The sequence below is a fragment of the Rattus norvegicus genome, chromosome 7, assembly GCF_021556685.1.
Source record: "Rattus norvegicus strain SHRSP/BbbUtx chromosome 7, alternate assembly SHRSP_T2T, whole genome shotgun sequence".
Classification (NCBI taxonomy): domain Eukaryota; kingdom Metazoa; phylum Chordata; class Mammalia; order Rodentia; family Muridae; genus Rattus; species Rattus norvegicus.
Window position 1 is genome coordinate 14634027 of NC_141540.1, and position 18060 is coordinate 14652086.

Here is an 18060-nt window from a genome sequence, read left to right on the forward strand (position 1 = left end):
TGTGGTTTAAGAGCCGGGCTAGTGAGGAGCTGGTTTTGGCTTGACCTGGAAGCTTGGAGGGCTTCCAGGAATTCTATAGCCTCCCCACCTCCAGCTGACCTGAGGGAAGGAACTACTGTCAGTTCCCCTTGGAGTTCCCCTACCCAGGACTTCCCATGACCCTGACTCAGAGCAAACCTATCCCCCCATGGCCCTGGCCATGCTTGTCATTTCAAAGCAGCGGTTACAAACCCTGCTGCCTCTAGTGGCCAAGGGGACCATCACCTGGGACGAGGATGGGAGTCCTACATGACTACCCATGTCCCAAAGCCAAGACCAAACCCGCGTCGACCCTCCCTCCTCTTCTATCTCCAGCTTCAGGGACAACGGCTTGCTCAAGTGCCCCTCCAACGCACCAGGCCCATCCTGCCCCAGAACCTTTGAACAGTGGCTCCTGACGTCCCTGGAACACACCATCCTGACGACCTCACTTCTATTCTTACATTCTTTTTGTCTATTCTTTTTTTTTTTTTTTTTTTTTTCGGAGCTGGGGATCGAACCCAGGGCCTTGCGCTTGCTAGGCAAGCGCTCTACCACTGAGCCAAATCCCCACCCCCCCATTTCTTACATTCTTTAAGACAAGTTCTTACTATATAGACTTCGCCATGTAGCCATTGCTGGTCTGCAATTTGCTGTGTAAACCAGGCTGGCCTCAGGCTCCCCAATATCCTCTGGTTTGTGCTGTGATTAAAGATCTGCTAGGCCTAGGCTCGCCTCAAACTCCCTAGGTAGCAGAGGATAGCCTTGAATGTAAGACTCTTTTCTGGAAACCGTTGGATGCACAGCACCCCCAGCACTGAGTCCCTCCTGGCAGTCACTGTTATGGCCCAATGAGTGAGCAAATATGCTGGGGTCCATGGCTGACCTCACTGCTATGTTTCTAGCAGACATTCTTTTCTGAGAATGAATAAATCTGTACTCTGTACATGAGTCCACTGTCACTGTCTTCAGACACACCAGAATAGGGCATCAGATCCCATTACAGATGGTTTGAGCCACCATGTGGTTGCTGGGAATTGAACTCAGGACCTCTGGAAGAGCAGTCGGGTGCTCTTAACCACTGAGCCATCTCTCCAGCCCCTTCTACTGAACATTCTAATTGAAGGGCCAGGGGTGGAAAGTTCAGTGAAAGTGGGGGGCTCGGGGAGTGGTTGGGGGTGGAGCCCCAGTCCAGTATTCAGGAATTGCTAGATTCCGTTGCAGATCTACAAAAATTAAAATCTAAACAGACATTATAGTCCGCAGCCCCTGCTGTCTGCAAGCATTCACCCAGGCTCTGGCTCTGTCCCACACTGATCAGATGCGCACAGCCCAGCCCTCACCTGCCCAGGCAGAGGTGTCAGGTGTGTCGAGAATTACTTCACAGTCCTGGCTCCCTCTCCAAGCTAACCCTAGCCCTCTTTCCACCTCTGCTTCAGGGAGAAAGGTGAGGGAATGAACCTGGCCACCAATCTATCACAGGGGTGATGGGTCTGTGTGTAGCTGCGTTCTCCTGAAGACATTTCTCCCTGAGGCAAAATGGAATAGAGAGAAGAGAGGGAGGCTCAGGAAAACCGACAGGGCGCCAGGAGAGATGCTCCCAGCACGTATGTTGTTGCTCATACCTGCAGCTCCACGTCCACGGGCTCTGGCCCCTCTGCCCTTCCTGGCACCTTGTGCCAAGGCCAGAGCACAGATGTAAAAAGATTAAAACTCTTAGGGGCTGGGGATTTAGCTCAGTGGTAGAGCGCTTGCCTAGGAAGCACAAAGCCCTGGGTTCGGTCCAGCTCCGAAAAAAAGAACAAAAAAAAAAAAAAAAAAAAAAAAAACCTCTTAGAAAATCCCAAGAAACCTCTCCGGTCTCTGAACAATAACGGGGAGAGGCCTGGTCACCCATGCTGGGGTGACCTGTTCACGGAGACTTCCTGCCTGAGTCACTCCTGCTCCTGTGGGTGACCCCAGTAAGCTCTACCTCACAGGCAGACCTGCCACACCACTTGTCTTTGGCCTGTGGTGCCCTTTCTACCTGGAGTAAACACTAATACTCTATTTTTTCCCCAGGCAGAGGGATGCCATGCTGTGAAGTCAGAACTTGGCAGCTGAGATGGGAGAGCATATGTTCTGGGCCAGCCTGGGCTAGCTACGAAATTTCTGTCTCAGGAAGGGAAGACATAGGTTTCCTGCCTGGGTGTGCTTGTGTCTTGGCCCCTTTAGCAGGACCCAGGGTAGGTGACCTGCTTTCCTCTGCCTCAGTTTCCTTGGGGCCTGACCAGATAGTTGGACACACTCGGTGAGCCTGAGCGGGTGATTTTATTGCGTGCCGCGGAGGATAGATGTTACATGGGGGACCCCGGATGGTGTTTCACATGCACCTTGATGGATGTTTTGTTGAGGGTGTTTCACATGGGGCTTCGTGGTTGGTGTCTCACCCGGGAGTCCACGGGCAGGTTTGACGTGTGATGGCCTGGCTGGTGGGTGTTTCACGTGGCATTGTGGCAGATGTTTAAACTATTTGCACGACGGGCAGTTATTCAACGTGGCTCTTGTATGGTGCTCCGGAGGTCTAGTGCTTCTTGTGGCTCCCCTGGGTAGGTGTCTCTTGCGGTCTCATGGCCCACGGATGTCCAGGCGTGGCGTTAGTATGCCAGGTGTGGCAGGAGCCAGCAGTGTCTAGGGCAGCGCAGCTGGTGACCGTAGTCTGGCCATTTGCAGGTGATCTCCGTGGTGGACTCGGACAAATAATCCAGAGAGGTGTCAGAGTGACAGGGGACCAACAGCTCGGGCACAGAGGTGCTGCCAGCCGCCTGTGTCTTCTGGTTACGCTTGCCGATCTTGGGACCTGCATTCCCTGACTCAACCGGAGCCTTGCCGGCCCCCTGGTTGAGGTCAGGGGATGTGCAGGGAGACGGGACCCTAGGTGAGCCCTGGACAGACACACTGACACGCTGTGTGGGAGTGGGTACAGATGTGGCTGCTGGCGCTGGCACTGGCGCTGCTGGGGCTGCTGGGGCTGCTGGGGCTGCTGGGGCTGCTGGGGCTGGGGCTGGCGCTGCCGCCACCGCGGCTGCCGCTCGGCCTGGGCCTGCCGTGGAGACCTGGGGGGTCTGCTGGTTTGTTCCTGTGTGGCGGCCTGTTGTCCGGCTGGGTCCCAAGGACCGGCCTGCTGACTGTGGGGCAGCAACAGAGCGCATGGGCAGCTGAATGGACCCCAGTGTTCCACTGGGCAGCCGGGCGCGCTGTGCGGCCCTGGGAGTCAAACTGCCCCGGCTTCGATGGGTCCGGGTCTTGCTGGGAAACTGGGAGCCGATGACGAAAGAACCAGTGGCCAGCTGACCCCGGGACGCAGACGCAGAGCCTGGGCTGACTGGGGACGGGGACTGCCCATTTGTGGCCCGTGAAGGGCTTCCTAATGGTTTACTTGGACTTGAGGGTCGGCGTGGTTGTGGTTGTGGTTGTGGTTGTGGTTGTGGTTGTGGTTGTAGTTGTGGTTGTGGTTGCGGTTGCGGTTGTGGTTGTTGCGGTTGTGGTTGTTGCGGTTGTGGTTGTTGTGGTTGTTGAGGTTGAGGTTGAGGTTGAGGTTGAGGTTGAGGTTGTGGTTGAGGTTGCGGCTGTGGCTGTGGCTGTGGTTGCGGCTGTAGCTGTGGCTGCGGTTGTGGCTGTGTCTCCTCTATCTGGGAGTCTGAGGAACTGTCAGAGATCTGGCCATCATCGGCTATGTGTTCCTTGTCAGTGGTTGGGGGCTCTACACACAGACTGCCAGCAGACCTCACTTGTGCTTCAGGAGTGTGGTCTGACTTGACTTGGCTGTGGAGAGAAAAGATCGCCGGTGTAGGTATGTGAGGGCAGCTGAGGTTGGCTGGGGGCCCTCCCACCAAGTCTCTGAGGGAGAGCTGGTAAGAATGTGGTGTCAGGGGGCTGGGGATTTAGCTCAGTGGTAGAGCACTTGCCTAGCAAGCGCAAGGCCCTGGGTTCGGTCCCCAGCTCCGAAAAAAAGAAAAAAAAAAAAAAATGTGGTGTCAGCTCTGCTCTGCAGGCAAGCTTGCCCCCACTTTGAGGACATCTGAACATAGGCCTGCAACTCTGCTCCTCATGGGACACGCTTGTCCAGAGGCCCCCGTACACGCACATATGCAGACACACACCCAGAGTGGCATTCGCCGTGCTCGTACGTACACACACATGCAGACAATCACACCACATGCACACTGAGTGAATGTGCCCTATACAATCCCTTCAGAGGATTACATACGGTCCGGTTCCAGAGCGGCTGGGGACTCCGATGCTGATGCTGGGGTTACGAGAGTCCGACCCCGAGCCAAGGCCTGTAGCACTGGTTCCCGACAGCCAAGGAGAGAGAGGCGGACAGTAAGAGGATAGTGGAGCCATGCAGGGGTTGGTCGAGACGCAAGACAAGGAATGTAGCCAGAGTCAGGAGGCTCGCAACAGGTAAAGGGACAGATAGGCAAATTCAATCATGGGGACAGACAGACAGAGGGTCAATCGAGACCCAGGAGCAAGCTAAGGCGGCCTGATAGTGCCATCCCGGCACCCAGGAGGTAGCGGCAGGAAGGTCAGGAACAAAAGACCACCCTTGTGAGGAGGGGGGTAGCCTGAGCTACTTGAAGTCCTTTGTCTCAAAATAACCTAATTAGCCATGTGTGGGGCCCTTAATCCTAGCTCTCCAGAGAGAGGCTTAGAGAGGTGGATCTTTATGAGTTTAAGGCCAGCCTGGTCTATAAAGCGAGTTCCTAGCCAGCCAGGGTTACATAGTGAGACCTTGTCTCAAAAGAACAAAGCAGAACAAAATGTAAAAAAAAAAAAAAAGGTAGGGGGGGGGAAACAAAACAAATACAGTATCCAAACCAAGCCCCGTGGGCATCTGCCCCATGTACTTACCGTCCCTGGTTATCCCAGCTGCTATGTCCAATGCTCTTCCGCTTAGCTGGCTCGCGGCGCTGTCTAGAGCCACGTGGTGCTTTAGAAACAGAGGTCTTATGACGCGATGATACAGTAGCAATGCCCCGTTCCAGGGCCCGGGTGTCATGCAAAATAATAGGAAGGCGCACTGCATAGGGACATGGAGCTGTCACCACAGGGTCCGGCCCCACGCATGGGGACAGCATGCTGTCACCACAGGGCCCGGCCCCATGCATGAGGACAGCATGCTGTCACCCACAGGGCCCTGCCCTACACAAAGGGACACACCACAGGGTCAAACAGGGCACCTATGCCCCCCCTTCCCCCAGGACTAGCCCACCTCTCCCCCTTGCCTGCCCCCTGCCCCCAGGGCTGGCCCGACTACCCACCTTGCCCGCGTAGTAGAAAGGGAACCAGAACAGGAGTAGATCGCTGAAGAACTCGACTAGACCGAACAGGGCGTACACCACCCAGTAGGTTAGCCACACAGTGTCGTCTTCCTTGTTTGGGCTCTCGATAGCTTTGACTCTGTCCAGGTAGGAATGCATGTGTCTGCCCTCAAGGTGCCATCTGGGAACACCAGAAGCCCCCCACCCTGTGGACTGCCTGCTGCACTCACGAAGCATATGCGGGGTATACAAATCCGATGACATTGCAAAGTAGAGACGCCCCGTAGCCGAACAGAAGATACAGGCCTAGAAGGGTGAGGGCTCCTGCAAAGACAAGAGCGTTGGGCAAGGCCTGGCACACAGCACCTATCTGACAGCTCCCTGTGCCTCTTCCTGGTGATGCCCTGGGCAGTGAATCCCTATCACTGAACCCTGGCTTCACACCCAGGTCTCAGTTTTGGATCACAAATTCAGCCTTTTTCCTCCTCTTCTTCCTCCTCCTCCTCAAGACAGGGTTTCACAATGAATGCAGTTCTGGTTGGCTTCAAAGTCATGGAGATCTGCCTGCCTCTGCCTCCCGAGTGCTGAGATTGGAGGCGTGTTCTGCCACATTGACTGTCTTGGGCATTTTGTTTTGTTTGGAGTTTTTTTTGAAACTGTCTTACTGTGCAGCCCAAGCTGGCCTTGGACTCTGCCCCCCACTCCCACCTCTGTGTCAGTCTTTGGAGCCCTGGATGACAGAGCACACAGATTACACAGTGAGCTCAATGACAGCCTGGGCTCCAGAGTCCACGTTTCAAACCCCACTACCCAAAAAGGGTAGGGAGAGATGACTCAGTTGGCCAAATGCTTTCTATGAAGGCCCAAGGACATAGGTTTGGAACTCATGACATGCTAACAAAGTGGAACCAACAAGAACAGGCTTGCTGCAGTGTGTCTGAAACCCAGCACTTGGGACAGGGTGACAGAGACAAACAGATCCTTGGACCTCACTGGAACAGTCATTCTACTGAAGCGATGAGCTACAGAATCGGAGAGCAAGTGGAGAGAAGCCAGCGATGGCTCGGCAGGCAGGGGCACTTGCCAAAAAAGTGGGCCATGTAATCTGATTTCTGGAGCCACGTGATGGAAGACCTGTGTCTCTGTGTCTCTGTCTCTCTCCCTACAGCATGTGCTGGAACTCCCCGCCTTCCAAACAAACAAGGTGAAATATCCCCTGCTCTCAGGTTTCACTTCCTCTCCATGTGCAGGTGTGTCTGGGGTTCACCTTGGCACCCTGGGGCGCTTGTGGTTGGTTGTGGTTCAGTAACTTCCTTACCACACTCCACAGAGCAGCCTTTTGGCCACTAAGAGATTCTAGGCGATGAAAAGATGGGAACCACCATTGTGAACTTGCCAGAAGGTGCTGAGGGAGAGCCGGGGGCTTTGGGAAAGTGTTTGGGGGAATCTGGGGCATCATTGTGCTCCACTGAAAGTCAGAGGTTGGGCAAAGGGGGGGCTGTAGGAAGGCTTATCCACTTGAGGGGACCTTTGCCCTCGGGGCAGCTGGGACATCTCCTTCCTCCCCCAGAGACTGTTATCTGCAGGGACACAGGCTTCTGAGTCTAAGGTCAGAGTCCCTGCCCCTCCTTCCATCTGCTCTGGGTCTTATCTCCTGGGACCTGAGGACAAAGAAGGAGGGGGCAGCAGCTGGCCCCAATGACCTTTGTACCACTGCCCCGAATATAAGTAGCCAGTCTCATTTAGTGTCTGAGGGCACAGTGTGGCCATTTGGGGCAGTTGAGATAAGGGTCCTGAAGCAGATGGGGGATGCCACCCTGTCTCTGGCATTTGTGGGGGTGGAGAGGGCTCTCCCAGTGTACTCAATCTCTTTAACTGCAGCCTCAGCAGGAGGAAGATAACCTTGGACAAAGGCCTTCGGGCAGGGAGCATAGGCATAGAGATGGACGGACTGGACAGGTGAGGGGTTTCCCAACACAGCCCCTGCCTGGTGGGTCTCAGTTCCCCTCCTGGCCGCCCCCTGCCAGGGTACTATGATGCAATTTGCCTAGTGATGTGGAAAGCCAGGACACCTGGGCTTGCCTGCACAGTGGGGCAGTGAGCTGTCTTGCAGTGCTGAGTCACAGGTGGAATCTGGACACAGATTTGAGAACCCCCACAAACACGGGAGTACGGGAGTACGGGAGCCCGTCCTCCAGCTAGGGAGGAAGTCACAGTACATGTAATCTTAGGGATCTGTAGCAAAAGGCTTCATGTCCTTCACACAGAGCCACCACAGTCTGGAGACTCAGGAAGGGAGAGGGACTTCAGAACAAGCCTGTGGGCTTCTGAAGACCCCAAAAGAAGCACACTACAATCATTTCAGAAAGATGACGTACCAAGGACCTTATCACACTTCAGAAGGGTCTGGAACAAGAATGGACCTAAACACAGTTGGGTGTTTGGATGGATGGTCCCTCCAGACAGACTCCCCACTTCCCAAACCCCATCCAACACCTAAGCTCAACAAATATTGACTCAAAGCTCTTGTGCTGGGGCACAGAGGAAGAGAAGCATAGAGTCTGGGTGCTGGGTCAGTTCCCTCCCAGCCTGGGCCTTAGATGGCCCAGAGATACATGGGGACATTTCTCCATGAGAATATGTGAGAAAGAGTTGGTTGGGAATACACAATGGATTGACTTGACGGGATGGGGGTGTTGTCCCTTGTTTTCCTACCTACATAAGGGCCAGTTGGGCCACTGGAAAAACCAGACTTGCAAAGAAACCATGGGGCCTGGTATACAACCAGAGCTCAGAGGAGGCAGGTCACAAGGAGAGGGCTGCAGGACCCTAGGGTGCCCTTTTCCAAAGACCTTGGAGGAGAGGCAAGGCAGGCAAATGAAAATCCCCCTTTTCGGGATTCTAGGATGATATCCCAGAGGTAGGCCAGAGTACCAAGATAATATCAGGATCCATGGGGAAACCAGAATGTGCTCCCCTTCCATGGATAAGGATTCAGGACATCTTGGTTGACTGTTGGGGACCCAGCTAACGCACTCCTTCCCAGGCAGGACCCTACCTCGGTGCCTAATACCTCATGAGGCCTTTTGCCAGGTCCATCAGAGACCTGAGATATGCACTCCTTCTAGGTCTGAGTCTTTATGGCCTTGTAGAGGCCCTCAGGGACCTAGAATGTGCAAACTTTCCAGGTCAGAGTCCACAGAACCTCACCGTGCCTAAACAGGGACCTGGGATGAGAGTCCACTTGAGAGATGGGATGCCACGACTAGGCCAGAGCTCTCAGGGCCACTCATAACTCGTGGGAAACCTAAGTTGTAAACCCCACCAAACTTCAAGGTGCCTAATCAGTACTTGGGTCGTGCAACTTATCCAGTGATGGGACCCAGGAGCCAGGTCTGGGTTCCCGGGGCCTCCTGGAACTCGTCTAGGACCCATGACATGCGCCCTTTACAGTGATGGGACCCCAGGTGCCCGTTGGGGACCATGCGACATGCACCCCTCTCCAGGCTCACCCGCGGCGAGATACCGCTTCTCTACACCGGTCCTGGCTTCGAGCGCCCCCAGCGCGTCGGTGGCCACGTTCTTCTGTTCCAGAAAACGTTCGAAGCGCTGGCGCAGACCGTCCATGGCAGCGGCGGGCGCGGGGCAGGCCACTAAAGCAAGCCCGCAGCCTCGCGCACCGGTCCCGCCGAGAGCGCACCACTTTCGCCACCCGCACACCGCCCTGCCCCGCCCCCAGCCCGCTGTTTTCCGCCCCCGACCCTGACTCCGCCCCCGCCTCCCGGCTCTGGCCAATGGGAGGGCAGGGCGGACAAAGGAGGTGGGGCTTGCCCCGTCTCCCCGGCCGCATGGCCCTCTGGCCAGGGTAGAGGCCGGGGCGGCAGCGAGGAGTCCTGAGGGGGCGGGGCACCAGGCTGCTGGCATGGTGATTGGTCAAGAGGGTGTGGCACGATACTGATTGGACAAGCAGTAGATTATTGACGGACAGCGAGTGGAGTGGGTGGAGCTAGCTGTAGGGCAGGTGGGAGGGGCCTGGCTAAGGTCAGCGCTGATTGGACAGACCAGAAAAGGCGGGGTTGATCACAAAGGAGGCGGGACTACACTGGAAAAAACGAAGCTGATCTCGAAGGAGGGGCGTGGAGAAAAGTGGGCGGGACCAAAAAGGTTGAAGGCACCTGTTACCTTAAACCTGCTTCTAAGGGGCAGATGGAGGCGTTGCCCTTGTGTAAGTGGGGAAAGTGAGGTTCCCGAAGGCTTAGGTCCGTATGGATGTGATTTTCCGTGTGGGCTATTCCCACCCCTCACGGGTTGGGGAGGAAGGAAGCGCAAGGCCCCTTGGGAGTTGAAAGCTTCAGGTTGCTATGGTGTCCAGGTTGGGGAGGCTTCCTGAAGCCCCGCCCCCGCCCCGCCCCGCCCCCCGCTATGCGGCCCTCCCAGACAGCGCTGTGGCTGGGTCTGGTTTTGTCTTTGGCCCTCCTGGCTGTGGGGTGGGCCTCAGCCCGACCACCCATCTATGTCAGCAGCTGGGCAGTGCGGGTGACCAAAGGTTACCAGGAGGCTGAGCGCCTGGCACGTAAATTTGGCTTCGTCAACCTGGGACAGGTGGGTGGGTCATGGGGTGTGGGCCTGGACAACCTCAGACCTGGACCAATGGAAGGGTGTCCCTAAGACCTTCCCAAATATGCGTCTGTGTGCCCCTCCATGTTCAATTTGGGATTCTGTGGCTCTCATCCAAACCCCTGGTTGAGGCATATAAAGTCGTGGAGACCCTATCAAAGGAGCAGGATCCCAGCAATGCCCCTGTCCGTCGCATTCCCAGATCTTTCCTGATGACCAGTATTTCCATCTGAGGCACCGGGGTGTGGCCCAGCAGTCCCTGACTCCGCACTGGGGCCACCGTCTGCGCCTGAAGAAAGAGCCCAAGGTGAGGCTGAGCTCATGGCTGCTGTGTCCTAACCAGTGGCCTTCTGTCATTGTTACAAGTGGCCTGTACGGTTGTGAAGTGGGCCTAGTTGGGGAAGCCATGTGTGATCAAGGTGCATCTGTAACACAACCTAGCATCTGGGGGTACTCTTTGATAACCTCGCTTATCATGGATGGAAAGTCTCATGCGCTGTCCTTTTTCCACTGAAAGCCATGGGATGTAGGAAAGGGAACTGGTCCATTTCAATACTCAGGCAAGCTGGAGTCAGTGAGTGTGCAGGTGACCTGGGGCAGAGCCTGAGTTTTTGGTTCTTCTGTAGGTGTCCAGTCTACATTAGGCCAGTCTGCCAGTGGGAACAGCCCTTAGATGGCAGTCATAAAATGGGGGCTCAGTGGTTAAGAGCAATGACTGCTCTTCCAGAGGTCCAGAGTTCAATTCTCAGAGACCACATGGTGGCTCACAACCATCTGCAATGGGATTCGATGCCCTCTTCTAGTGTGTCTGAAGACAGCTACAGTGTACTCATATACATTAAATAACTAAATAAATAAGTCTTTAAAAAAAAAACAGGCATGGAGGTGTGGTAGTATGAGCCATAAAGGATTACAGGAGGGCTGGAGAGATGGCTCAGAGGTTAAGAGCACTGACTGCTCTTCCAGAGGTCCTGAGTTCAAGTCCCAGCAACCACATGGTGGCTCACAACCATCTGTAATGGGATCTGATGCCCTCTTCTGGTGTATCTGAACACAGCTACAGTGTACTTGTATATGATAAATAAATAAATCTTTAAAAAAAAATTACAGGATACACTCGAGGGGGGGCTTACCCGCACCAGGACCTGTCTTAATTATTGCTATGACAAAACACCATGACCAAAGCAATTTATAGAAGGAAGACTTTATTGGACCTTACTGCTTCAGAGGGTGAGTCCGTGGCCACCATGTCGGGGAGCACAGCAGCAGCTGGTCAGGCCGGCGCTGATAGCTCACACGGGGGCAGGGAGAGCTAGTTGAAAATGGCATGGCTACTGAAACCTCCAAGCGCACCACCTCCTGATCCTTCTTAAACAGGTCCACCTACTGGGAACCAAACAAAGTATAAAGGCCCATGGGAGCCATTCTCATTCAATCCTCCACAGGGATTCAGTGTCTTTAGAGGCCAAAGCCTCTAAGGAAGAGATTGAAGACAAATTGAAGGAGGGGTAAGGGGGAGAGGAGGAAAGGGGAGAGGACAAGAGGAGGAGAGGAATCGTGAATGGACAGAGATCAAGCCAGATCACCCAGGAGAACATGGCTCCTGAGAGAGATTAAGATGGGGTCTAAAGGGAAGGAGACAGGCGATGGTTTGCGCTCATCAACAGCACATGCAAAGGTCCGGGGTAGAAGACAGGACTTTTTCCTGGCCACTGGCTGTAGCTTTGAGAGGAGCAGGCTGACTGCTGTAGGCCAGCTGGGCAGTAAGTGTGAGGCTGGAGGAAGGTGGAGGGGATTGGGGCTAAGGCTCAGAGGGTAGCATGCACAGTGAGATGGAATCCTGCATTCCATCCCAGAACCACCCAGACATGGCAGCACACTCTAGTCATCCACTCGCTGGAGGAGTGGAGGCAGGAGGATGAGGAATTCAATGTTATCCTCAGTTGCATAGAATTTGGGGCTAGCCTGGGCTACATGAGACCCCCATCTCTGAAAACAGAAATGAATCGACAGTGAGATGGCTCACAGGGTGAAGGTGCCAGCCGCCCAACCTAGCTGAGCTCAATCCGCAGATCCAGGTAGAAGGAGAAAACTGACTCCCACGGTTACTTTTTTGTTTATTTTTCTTTTTTTGGTTCTTTTTTTTTGGAGCTGGGGACCGAACCCAGGGCCTTGCGCTTCCTAGGTAAGCGCTCTACCACTGAGCTAAATCCCCAGCCCCTGTTTATTTTTCAAGTCAGCGTTTTTTCTGTGTAGCCCTGGCTTTCCCAGGAACACAGAGCAGCCCACCTCTGCTGGGATTAAAGATGTGCACCGCCACCTCCCGGCACCGCAACCTCCTTGCACCTCTGTTACTTTTTAAAGAATTTAGGATTGTCCTCTTTGTGTTTGTTTTTATTAACATGGATTAGTACTTGGCTGGCCGGTCTGTACCCATGCGTCTGTACCCATGTGTGCAGGTGCTCGAGGAGCTCAGAAGAGGGCATAAGATCTAGTCAGAGCTTGTTCCAGGTACCCGTGAGCCATGTGGATACTTGGGATTGAACCGAGATCCTCTGCCAGAGCGGCCAGCGCTCTTAAGCCTTGGGGCACCTCTCCAGGCCCACAACTTGACCTTTGACCTCCACATATACACCATGGTGCACGCATGTGAGGGCACACACACAGAAATGAGAGGGAGGGAGAGAGAACGAGCGCTGGGAATACAAATGGAAAACAGGAGTAGAAACGTGGAGGTTGTGGAGGTCGTGTGACAAGGGAGTGTCCTGACGAAGGAAGACTTTCATGCGTGCTGGGGGTTTTGAAGTGCCGCATCACTTTTGACCCCAGCACTCCAGAGTTCAAGGCTAGCTTCATCTCCACAGTGAGCCTCAGGCCAGCAAGAGTTACACAGTGAGACCTTGTCTCATAAGAAAAAAATCACGCTGCCGACCTTGGCAAGAAGGACCTAGGAAAGGGGGGAGGGGAGGAATTGGGCAGACGAGCCACACTTGCCCCTAGCGGTTTGACTCATGAATCATCAGGCCTGATGGTGTCTGAGAACACAGCTTTGAGGATTGTCGGGGACCCAAGCAGCAGCTCCTGCCAACGTGCCTGTCAGTTAGCAAGGACCTCCTCGGAGGTCTACAGCCCTTCTGCCTGAGGTCCCCCACCCCTGGAGGCAGTAGCTGGTTCAGCCCCCATGCCCCCTGCAGGTGCGGTGGTTTGAGCAGCAGACTTTGAGGCGGCGGGTGAAGCGCTCCCTGGTGGTACCCACAGACCCCTGGTTTTCCAAGCAGTGGTACATGGTGAGCACTTGGACTGGATGGGGTGGACAAGGGAGACCATCCCGAGACGCTCTGACCCCAGGTCCCTCCTTACCTCTCATAGAACAAGGAGATAGAACAAGATCTCAACATCCTAAAGGTTTGGAACCAGGGACTGACTGGCCGGGGAGTGGTGGTCTCCATCTTGGATGATGGCATTGAGAAGGACCATCCGGACCTCTGGGCTAATTATGTGAGTTGTCCAGGGATCAGAACAGTTGGCCAGGTCCCCCGGACACAGCTGGCCTCACCTCATTATCTTATTTCCCCTGCTTGCCCTGCAGGACCCCCTGGCCAGCTATGACTTCAATGATTACGACCCAGATCCCCAGCCTCGATACACACCCAACGATGAGAACCGGTGAGCTAGACGCAGAGTATCATGTGTTCCTGGGACCTGCAGAGACACCAAAGTCGCACGGGACAAATGTCCGTTTTCCTCCTTGCTCTGGAACCAGGCATGGAACACGCTGCGCTGGGGAGGTGTCTGCCACAGCAAACAACGGTTTCTGTGGTGCCGGTGTGGCCTTCAATGCCAGAATTGGAGGTACCAGGGGTGAAGGCTGGGGACAGGGTGTCAGGCTAAGCTTGACCAGTGCAGGGACCCCCGTTCCCATCACTGATCGCTGAGCAGAGCCAGGCCTCAGGCTGAGGGTGGCAGGGAGGTGGCCTGGTAGGGCAACCAGAGTTGGTGCTGGCGCAAGGCCCACGCCCACCCGCGCAGGCGTGCGCATGTTGGATGGAGCCATCACTGACATCGTGGAGGCTCAGTCCCTCAGCCTGCAGCCGCAACACATACACATCTATAGCGCCAGTTGGGGCCCCGAGGATGATGGGCGCACAGTGGACGGACCCGGCCTCCTCACGCAGGAGGCCTTCAGGCGTGGTGTAACCAAGGTGCACAGGAACCACATCCTGGGCGGAGGGGGTGGGTCCCCGGGGTTTGGAGGGCTGACTCTGTTCTCTCGGGTCACTCCCCACCCAGGGCCGCCAAGGGCTGGGCACGCTGTTCATCTGGGCCTCGGGAAACGGTGGCCTCCACTACGACAACTGCAATTGTGACGGCTACACCAACAGCATCCACACGCTGTCAGTGGGCAGTACCACGCGGCAGGGCCGAGTGCCCTGGTACAGCGAGGCCTGCGCCTCCACGTTCACCACCACCTTCAGCAGCGGTGTGGTCACCGACCCACAGATCGTGAGCATCCAGCCAAGACCGCGCCACAGGCCCCGCCTACAGGGGCGTCTTCACCTAGGCCCGCCTCTTCAGGCTTCACCCCTAGGCGTCAACCTGGCTCCACCCTTCCAGATACTGGTCCCCAAGCATGTCCTGGGGCCACACAGGCCCTGCCCCTCCTTCCCCCATCCCTGGGCAAGATTTGTGCTAATGCCTAAGCTAGTTTTGCCCCAGTTACATGGAGGCTTCTGGCTCTGATGTTCTCCACCAGGAGGCCATTGCCTGTGTGGTCTCCACTCCCCTACCCCCACTTCACCAACCTTGAAGTCTTGAGTCTTGGCACTTTTTAGATGTAGGGCCATGTATCCTTTTGAACTCAGTGCTCAGTGGTTTTGGAATTTAGTCCTTAGCAGACCCTTAGTCCTCAGGGACTTAGTCCTCAGTACTTGCTAAACTTGGTCGTTAGCATTCTTTATTTGAGCCAGGTGCTCACAGTGTAGACCAGTCTAGGCCAAAAGTCCCAGCTTCTGCCCCAGTGAGTGCTGGAATTAAATTCCTGCGTCACCAGGCCCTCGCAGTACCTTTTGGGCTTAGTCATTCATGTGTTTCCCCAGCTTAGTCTCGTACTTAAGCTGATGTTCAGCACTTTGTACTCAGTCCCCAGTACCTTCCACACAAGTTTCCCATCTGGGCTGCGCACGGAGATCAAGGTCCCTCTGCTGTCTGTCCCCAGGTCACCACGGACCTACACCATCAATGCACCGACAAGCACACGGGCACCTCGGCCTCCGCCCCGCTGGCCGCTGGCATGATCGCCCTGGCGCTGGAGGCCAAGTAGGTGACCGTGGGGCCCCGCCCGCCGCCCCGCCCCCACGGGCGGCTCCCCGCTCACCCGCCCTCGCCCCCCCAGCCCGCTGCTGACCTGGAGGGACCTGCAGCACCTGGTGGTCCGCGCGTCCAGGCCGGCGCAGCTGCAGGCGGAGGACTGGAGGATCAACGGCGTGGGGCGCCAAGGTGCGGCGGGGCCAGGCAGGGGAAGGGGGTGCCGTGTACGCAGGGCCAGTGACGGCTACCCCTCCCGCGCAGTGAGCCACCACTATGGCTATGGGCTGCTGGACGCGGGGCTGCTGGTAGACCTGGCTCGCGTGTGGCTCCCTACTAAGCCTCAGAAGAAATGCACCATTCGGGTGGTGCACACCCCAACGTGAGAGAGGCCCCGCCCCGATGGAGGGAGGGGCCCCGCCCACTGGAGGGAGGTCCGGAGGTCCAGACTCGACGCCCGCGCGGGGGGTTCTGTCCAGGTCTCCACCCTACACTTTGTTGTAGTCCCCTTCCTCCAGTAATTCCCCCACCTTAGTCCAAGGCAGGGAGGATGCCCCGAAACCTCAGTTTACCCATCTGAGGAAAGAGTGCCCTCAGGCCCTTGGACAGTGCCCCCCCAAACCCGCCTCTGGGCTCTACCTGGCCCGCAGCAGACCCACAGGACCGTCCTCACCCACCAGCCCCATCCTGCCTCGGATGCTGGTGCCAAAGAACGTGACTGTATGCTGCGATGGCTCGCGCCGCCGCCTCATCCGCTCGCTAGAGCATGTTCAGGTCCAGCTGTCGCTCTCCTACAGCCGCCGCGGGGACCTGGAGATCTTCCTCACCAGCCCCATGGGCACGCGCTCCACGCTTGTGGCCATCAGGTGTGAGAAATCCCCAAGGGCCCTGGGAACCAGCGGTGTCCTCCCTAGCCTCCCGCAGGTGGGACCCTACCCGGTGGGACTCAGAAGACTCCTGTGAGAGCCCTTTCTCTCCTGTGCCACCCACTGGCCACAGACCCTTGGATATCAGCGGCCAAGGCTACAACAACTGGATCTTCATGTCTACTCACTACTGGGATGAGGACCCGCAGGGCCTGTGGACCCTGGGGCTGGAGAATAAGGGCTACTATTATAACACAGGTGAGGGAGTTGGCTGCGAGCTTGGGGCTGCTGGCCCTGCCTTGGTTGACCCTCAGCCACAGAGGGTCCTAGGGGTTTTCTTGGAGAGACCATGCCTTTCTAGCACAGAGTAGATGGCCAAGTCTCAGCCATCTGTGAATAGTAGGTGTATAGCTATGGGGGGAGAGGGAGGGAGGGAGGGAAATCTGACTCATGGGGAAAGTGAGGATCTGGATGGTGGTGCAAATTAGGTATAGGGTTACCCAAAGGAGGAGGGCACTGTGAGCACAGTGGCACACAGTAGGTGCAGTCACCTAAGAGAAGTGGGGAGGGGGTCTGGCCACTGGCACACAGTAGATGTGCAGCAACCATGGGGGGTGGTCTAACCAGTGGCAAACAATAAAGTACCTACCTGGGAGATGTGAGGTGGTGTGGCCACTAACACACAGTAGGTACAGTTGCCCTGAGGAAGTGGGGGCCTCCAGCCACTGGCACAAGTAGGTGTGTAGCAGCCAGGCTTGGTTGAATGGGCCCTGGTTAGGAGGTACTGAGGTCAGCTACAGAGCCTGGCAGGTCACCGACAGCGTGTCCCCCTCGGTGTCCACGCGACCCCTGCCCAGGAACTCTGTACTACTGCACGCTGCTGCTGTATGGGACGGCAGAGGACATGACAGCGCGGCCCCAGACCCCCCAGGTGACCAGCTGCGCGCACGCATGTGCAGAGGGACACAGAGGGGCTGTGCCAGGGTGAGTGGCCGCAGCGCATGGTCACTTATTGGGTGAGGAGGCGCAGCGGCCGGGATGGGCGGGCAGGCACTGGCTGCTCCCACCAGCTGCAGCCTCACTCCCTGTGTTTCCATTTTGTCCCTTTGCAGAAAGTCATTGTCCCCTCTCCATCGTGGCAGAACTCTGCCTCATCTCCAGCAAGCAGTGGTGGTGGCTCTACAGCCACACACAGCAGCCAGTGACCAAGGGACAGGACAGCTGTCACCCTCCTACCACACCTGCTCGGCAGCTTGACCAGCGACTACACTGCCTGTTCCCTGCCCCTCATGCTGGGAGTGCTTCAGAGCCCCTCCAAGGCTTGTCACCTCTGGCAGCCATCCTGGCTATCAGTCTTGGGCCATGGTGCTGTCCCTGCTAACCAGGGCCTTTGGAAGGCCCCTCATCTTGAGGAAGGCCCACCTCTCCCCAGGCTGGATACCCCTGGAGAGCCAGAGATGCCCCACTCTCAGGACAGAAGGCCGGTACCCCAAGGCCCTGCTCCCAGGCCGGGATAGGAATATGCCCCAGAAGGCCACGGCAGAGAGCTGCATGGGTCACGTGACAGCCCGCAGCTCAGCCTCAGCTGCTCCCAGTGGAAGAGACGTTTCCTCATTCTTTTTGGAGCAGGTATGGCAGACAAGAGGTCAGACCACAGCCACCAACCACCTGCCCCTTCCCTGTCTCCAAACCATCCCCATGTCTAACCTCATAGTTGGCAAATAAAGTTAAACAGAAGATGTCGAGTTTGTGGTATCCTTGAGGGTAGGGTGGGCTCAGGGTGAGACATGGGGCCCTGGAGGAATAAGGAACCACAAAGGAAGACTGCTCTGAGCCCAGAGACCCTTGGCAGGGGGATCCACCAAGTGCTGAACAGCCATAAACAGAAAGCTAGCTCATCGCCATCCCCCGTGTACACACACACACACACACACACACACACACACACA

General features: G+C 56.2%; 2 protein-coding genes and 1 long non-coding RNA gene across 39 annotated transcripts; 1 reads left to right on the forward strand and 2 right to left on the reverse strand.

The window, feature by feature from the left end:
* Window positions 1-2309: 2309 nt before the first annotated feature.
* Window positions 2310-9034, reverse strand: Reep6 (receptor accessory protein 6). Of its 3 annotated transcripts, none has more exon segments than NM_001013218.1 (6): window positions 2310-3822; window positions 4268-4348; window positions 4915-5083; window positions 5325-5463; window positions 5555-5648; window positions 8837-8978. In NM_001013218.1, coding segments are annotated over 6 exon segments (636 nt in total). In that variant the 5' UTR covers window positions 8952-8978; the 3' UTR covers window positions 2310-3784.
* A 426-nt stretch (window positions 9035-9460) lies between these two features.
* Window positions 9461-17850, forward strand: Pcsk4 (proprotein convertase subtilisin/kexin type 4). 29 transcript variants are annotated; one of them, XM_087555628.1, is made up of 15 exons: window positions 9461-9926; window positions 10144-10248; window positions 13136-13228; window positions 13311-13439; window positions 13531-13607; window positions 13705-13793; window positions 13971-14143; window positions 14232-14444; window positions 15157-15257; window positions 15334-15437; window positions 15510-15627; window positions 15896-16111; window positions 16245-16369; window positions 16969-17095; window positions 17224-17850. In XM_087555628.1, the coding sequence occupies exons 1-15, from the start codon at window positions 9747-9749 to the stop codon at window positions 17366-17368; spliced, it is 1995 nt and encodes a 664-aa protein (XP_087411754.1). In that variant the 5' UTR covers window positions 9461-9746; the 3' UTR covers window positions 17369-17850.
* LOC108351405 (uncharacterized) lies at window positions 11130-15601 on the reverse strand. 7 transcript variants are annotated; one of them, XR_015625067.1, is made up of 5 exons: window positions 15346-15601; window positions 14744-15246; window positions 13592-13643; window positions 13302-13431; window positions 11130-11327 (listed from the first exon to the last, which is right to left on the reverse strand). It is a non-coding gene; the product is annotated as an uncharacterized LOC108351405 (long non-coding RNA). The 7 variants fall into 7 exon arrangements; XR_015625068.1 differs by having other exon boundaries at window positions 13592-13809; XR_015625073.1 differs by lacking the exon at window positions 11130-11327 and adding an exon at window positions 12165-12888 and having other exon boundaries at window positions 15091-15246.
* Window positions 17851-18060: the final 210 nt, after the last annotated feature.

Coding starts and splice junctions, on each gene's coding strand:
- Reep6 (XM_087557751.1), bottom strand. CDS start 8,951: ATGGACGGTCTGCGCCAGCGCTTCGAACGTTTTCTGGAACAGAAGAAC. Junction 5,464..5,554: donor GTATACCCCGCATATGCTTC/GTGAGTGCAGCA, acceptor CTACCTGGACAG/AGTCAAAGCTATCGAGAGCC. Junction 5,084..5,324: donor CTTTCTACTACGCGGGCAAG/GTGGGTAGTCGG, acceptor GTCCCTATGCAG/TGCGCCTTCCTATTATTTTG.
- Pcsk4 (XM_087555625.1), top strand. CDS start 9,747: ATGCGGCCCTCCCAGACAGCGCTGTGGCTGGGTCTGGTTTTGTCTTTG. Junction 13,608..13,704: donor ACACCCAACGATGAGAACCG/GTGAGCTAGACG, acceptor CTCTGGAACCAG/GCATGGAACACGCTGCGCTG. Junction 14,445..15,156: donor TGGTCACCGACCCACAGATC/GTGAGCATCCAG, acceptor GTCTGTCCCCAG/GTCACCACGGACCTACACCA.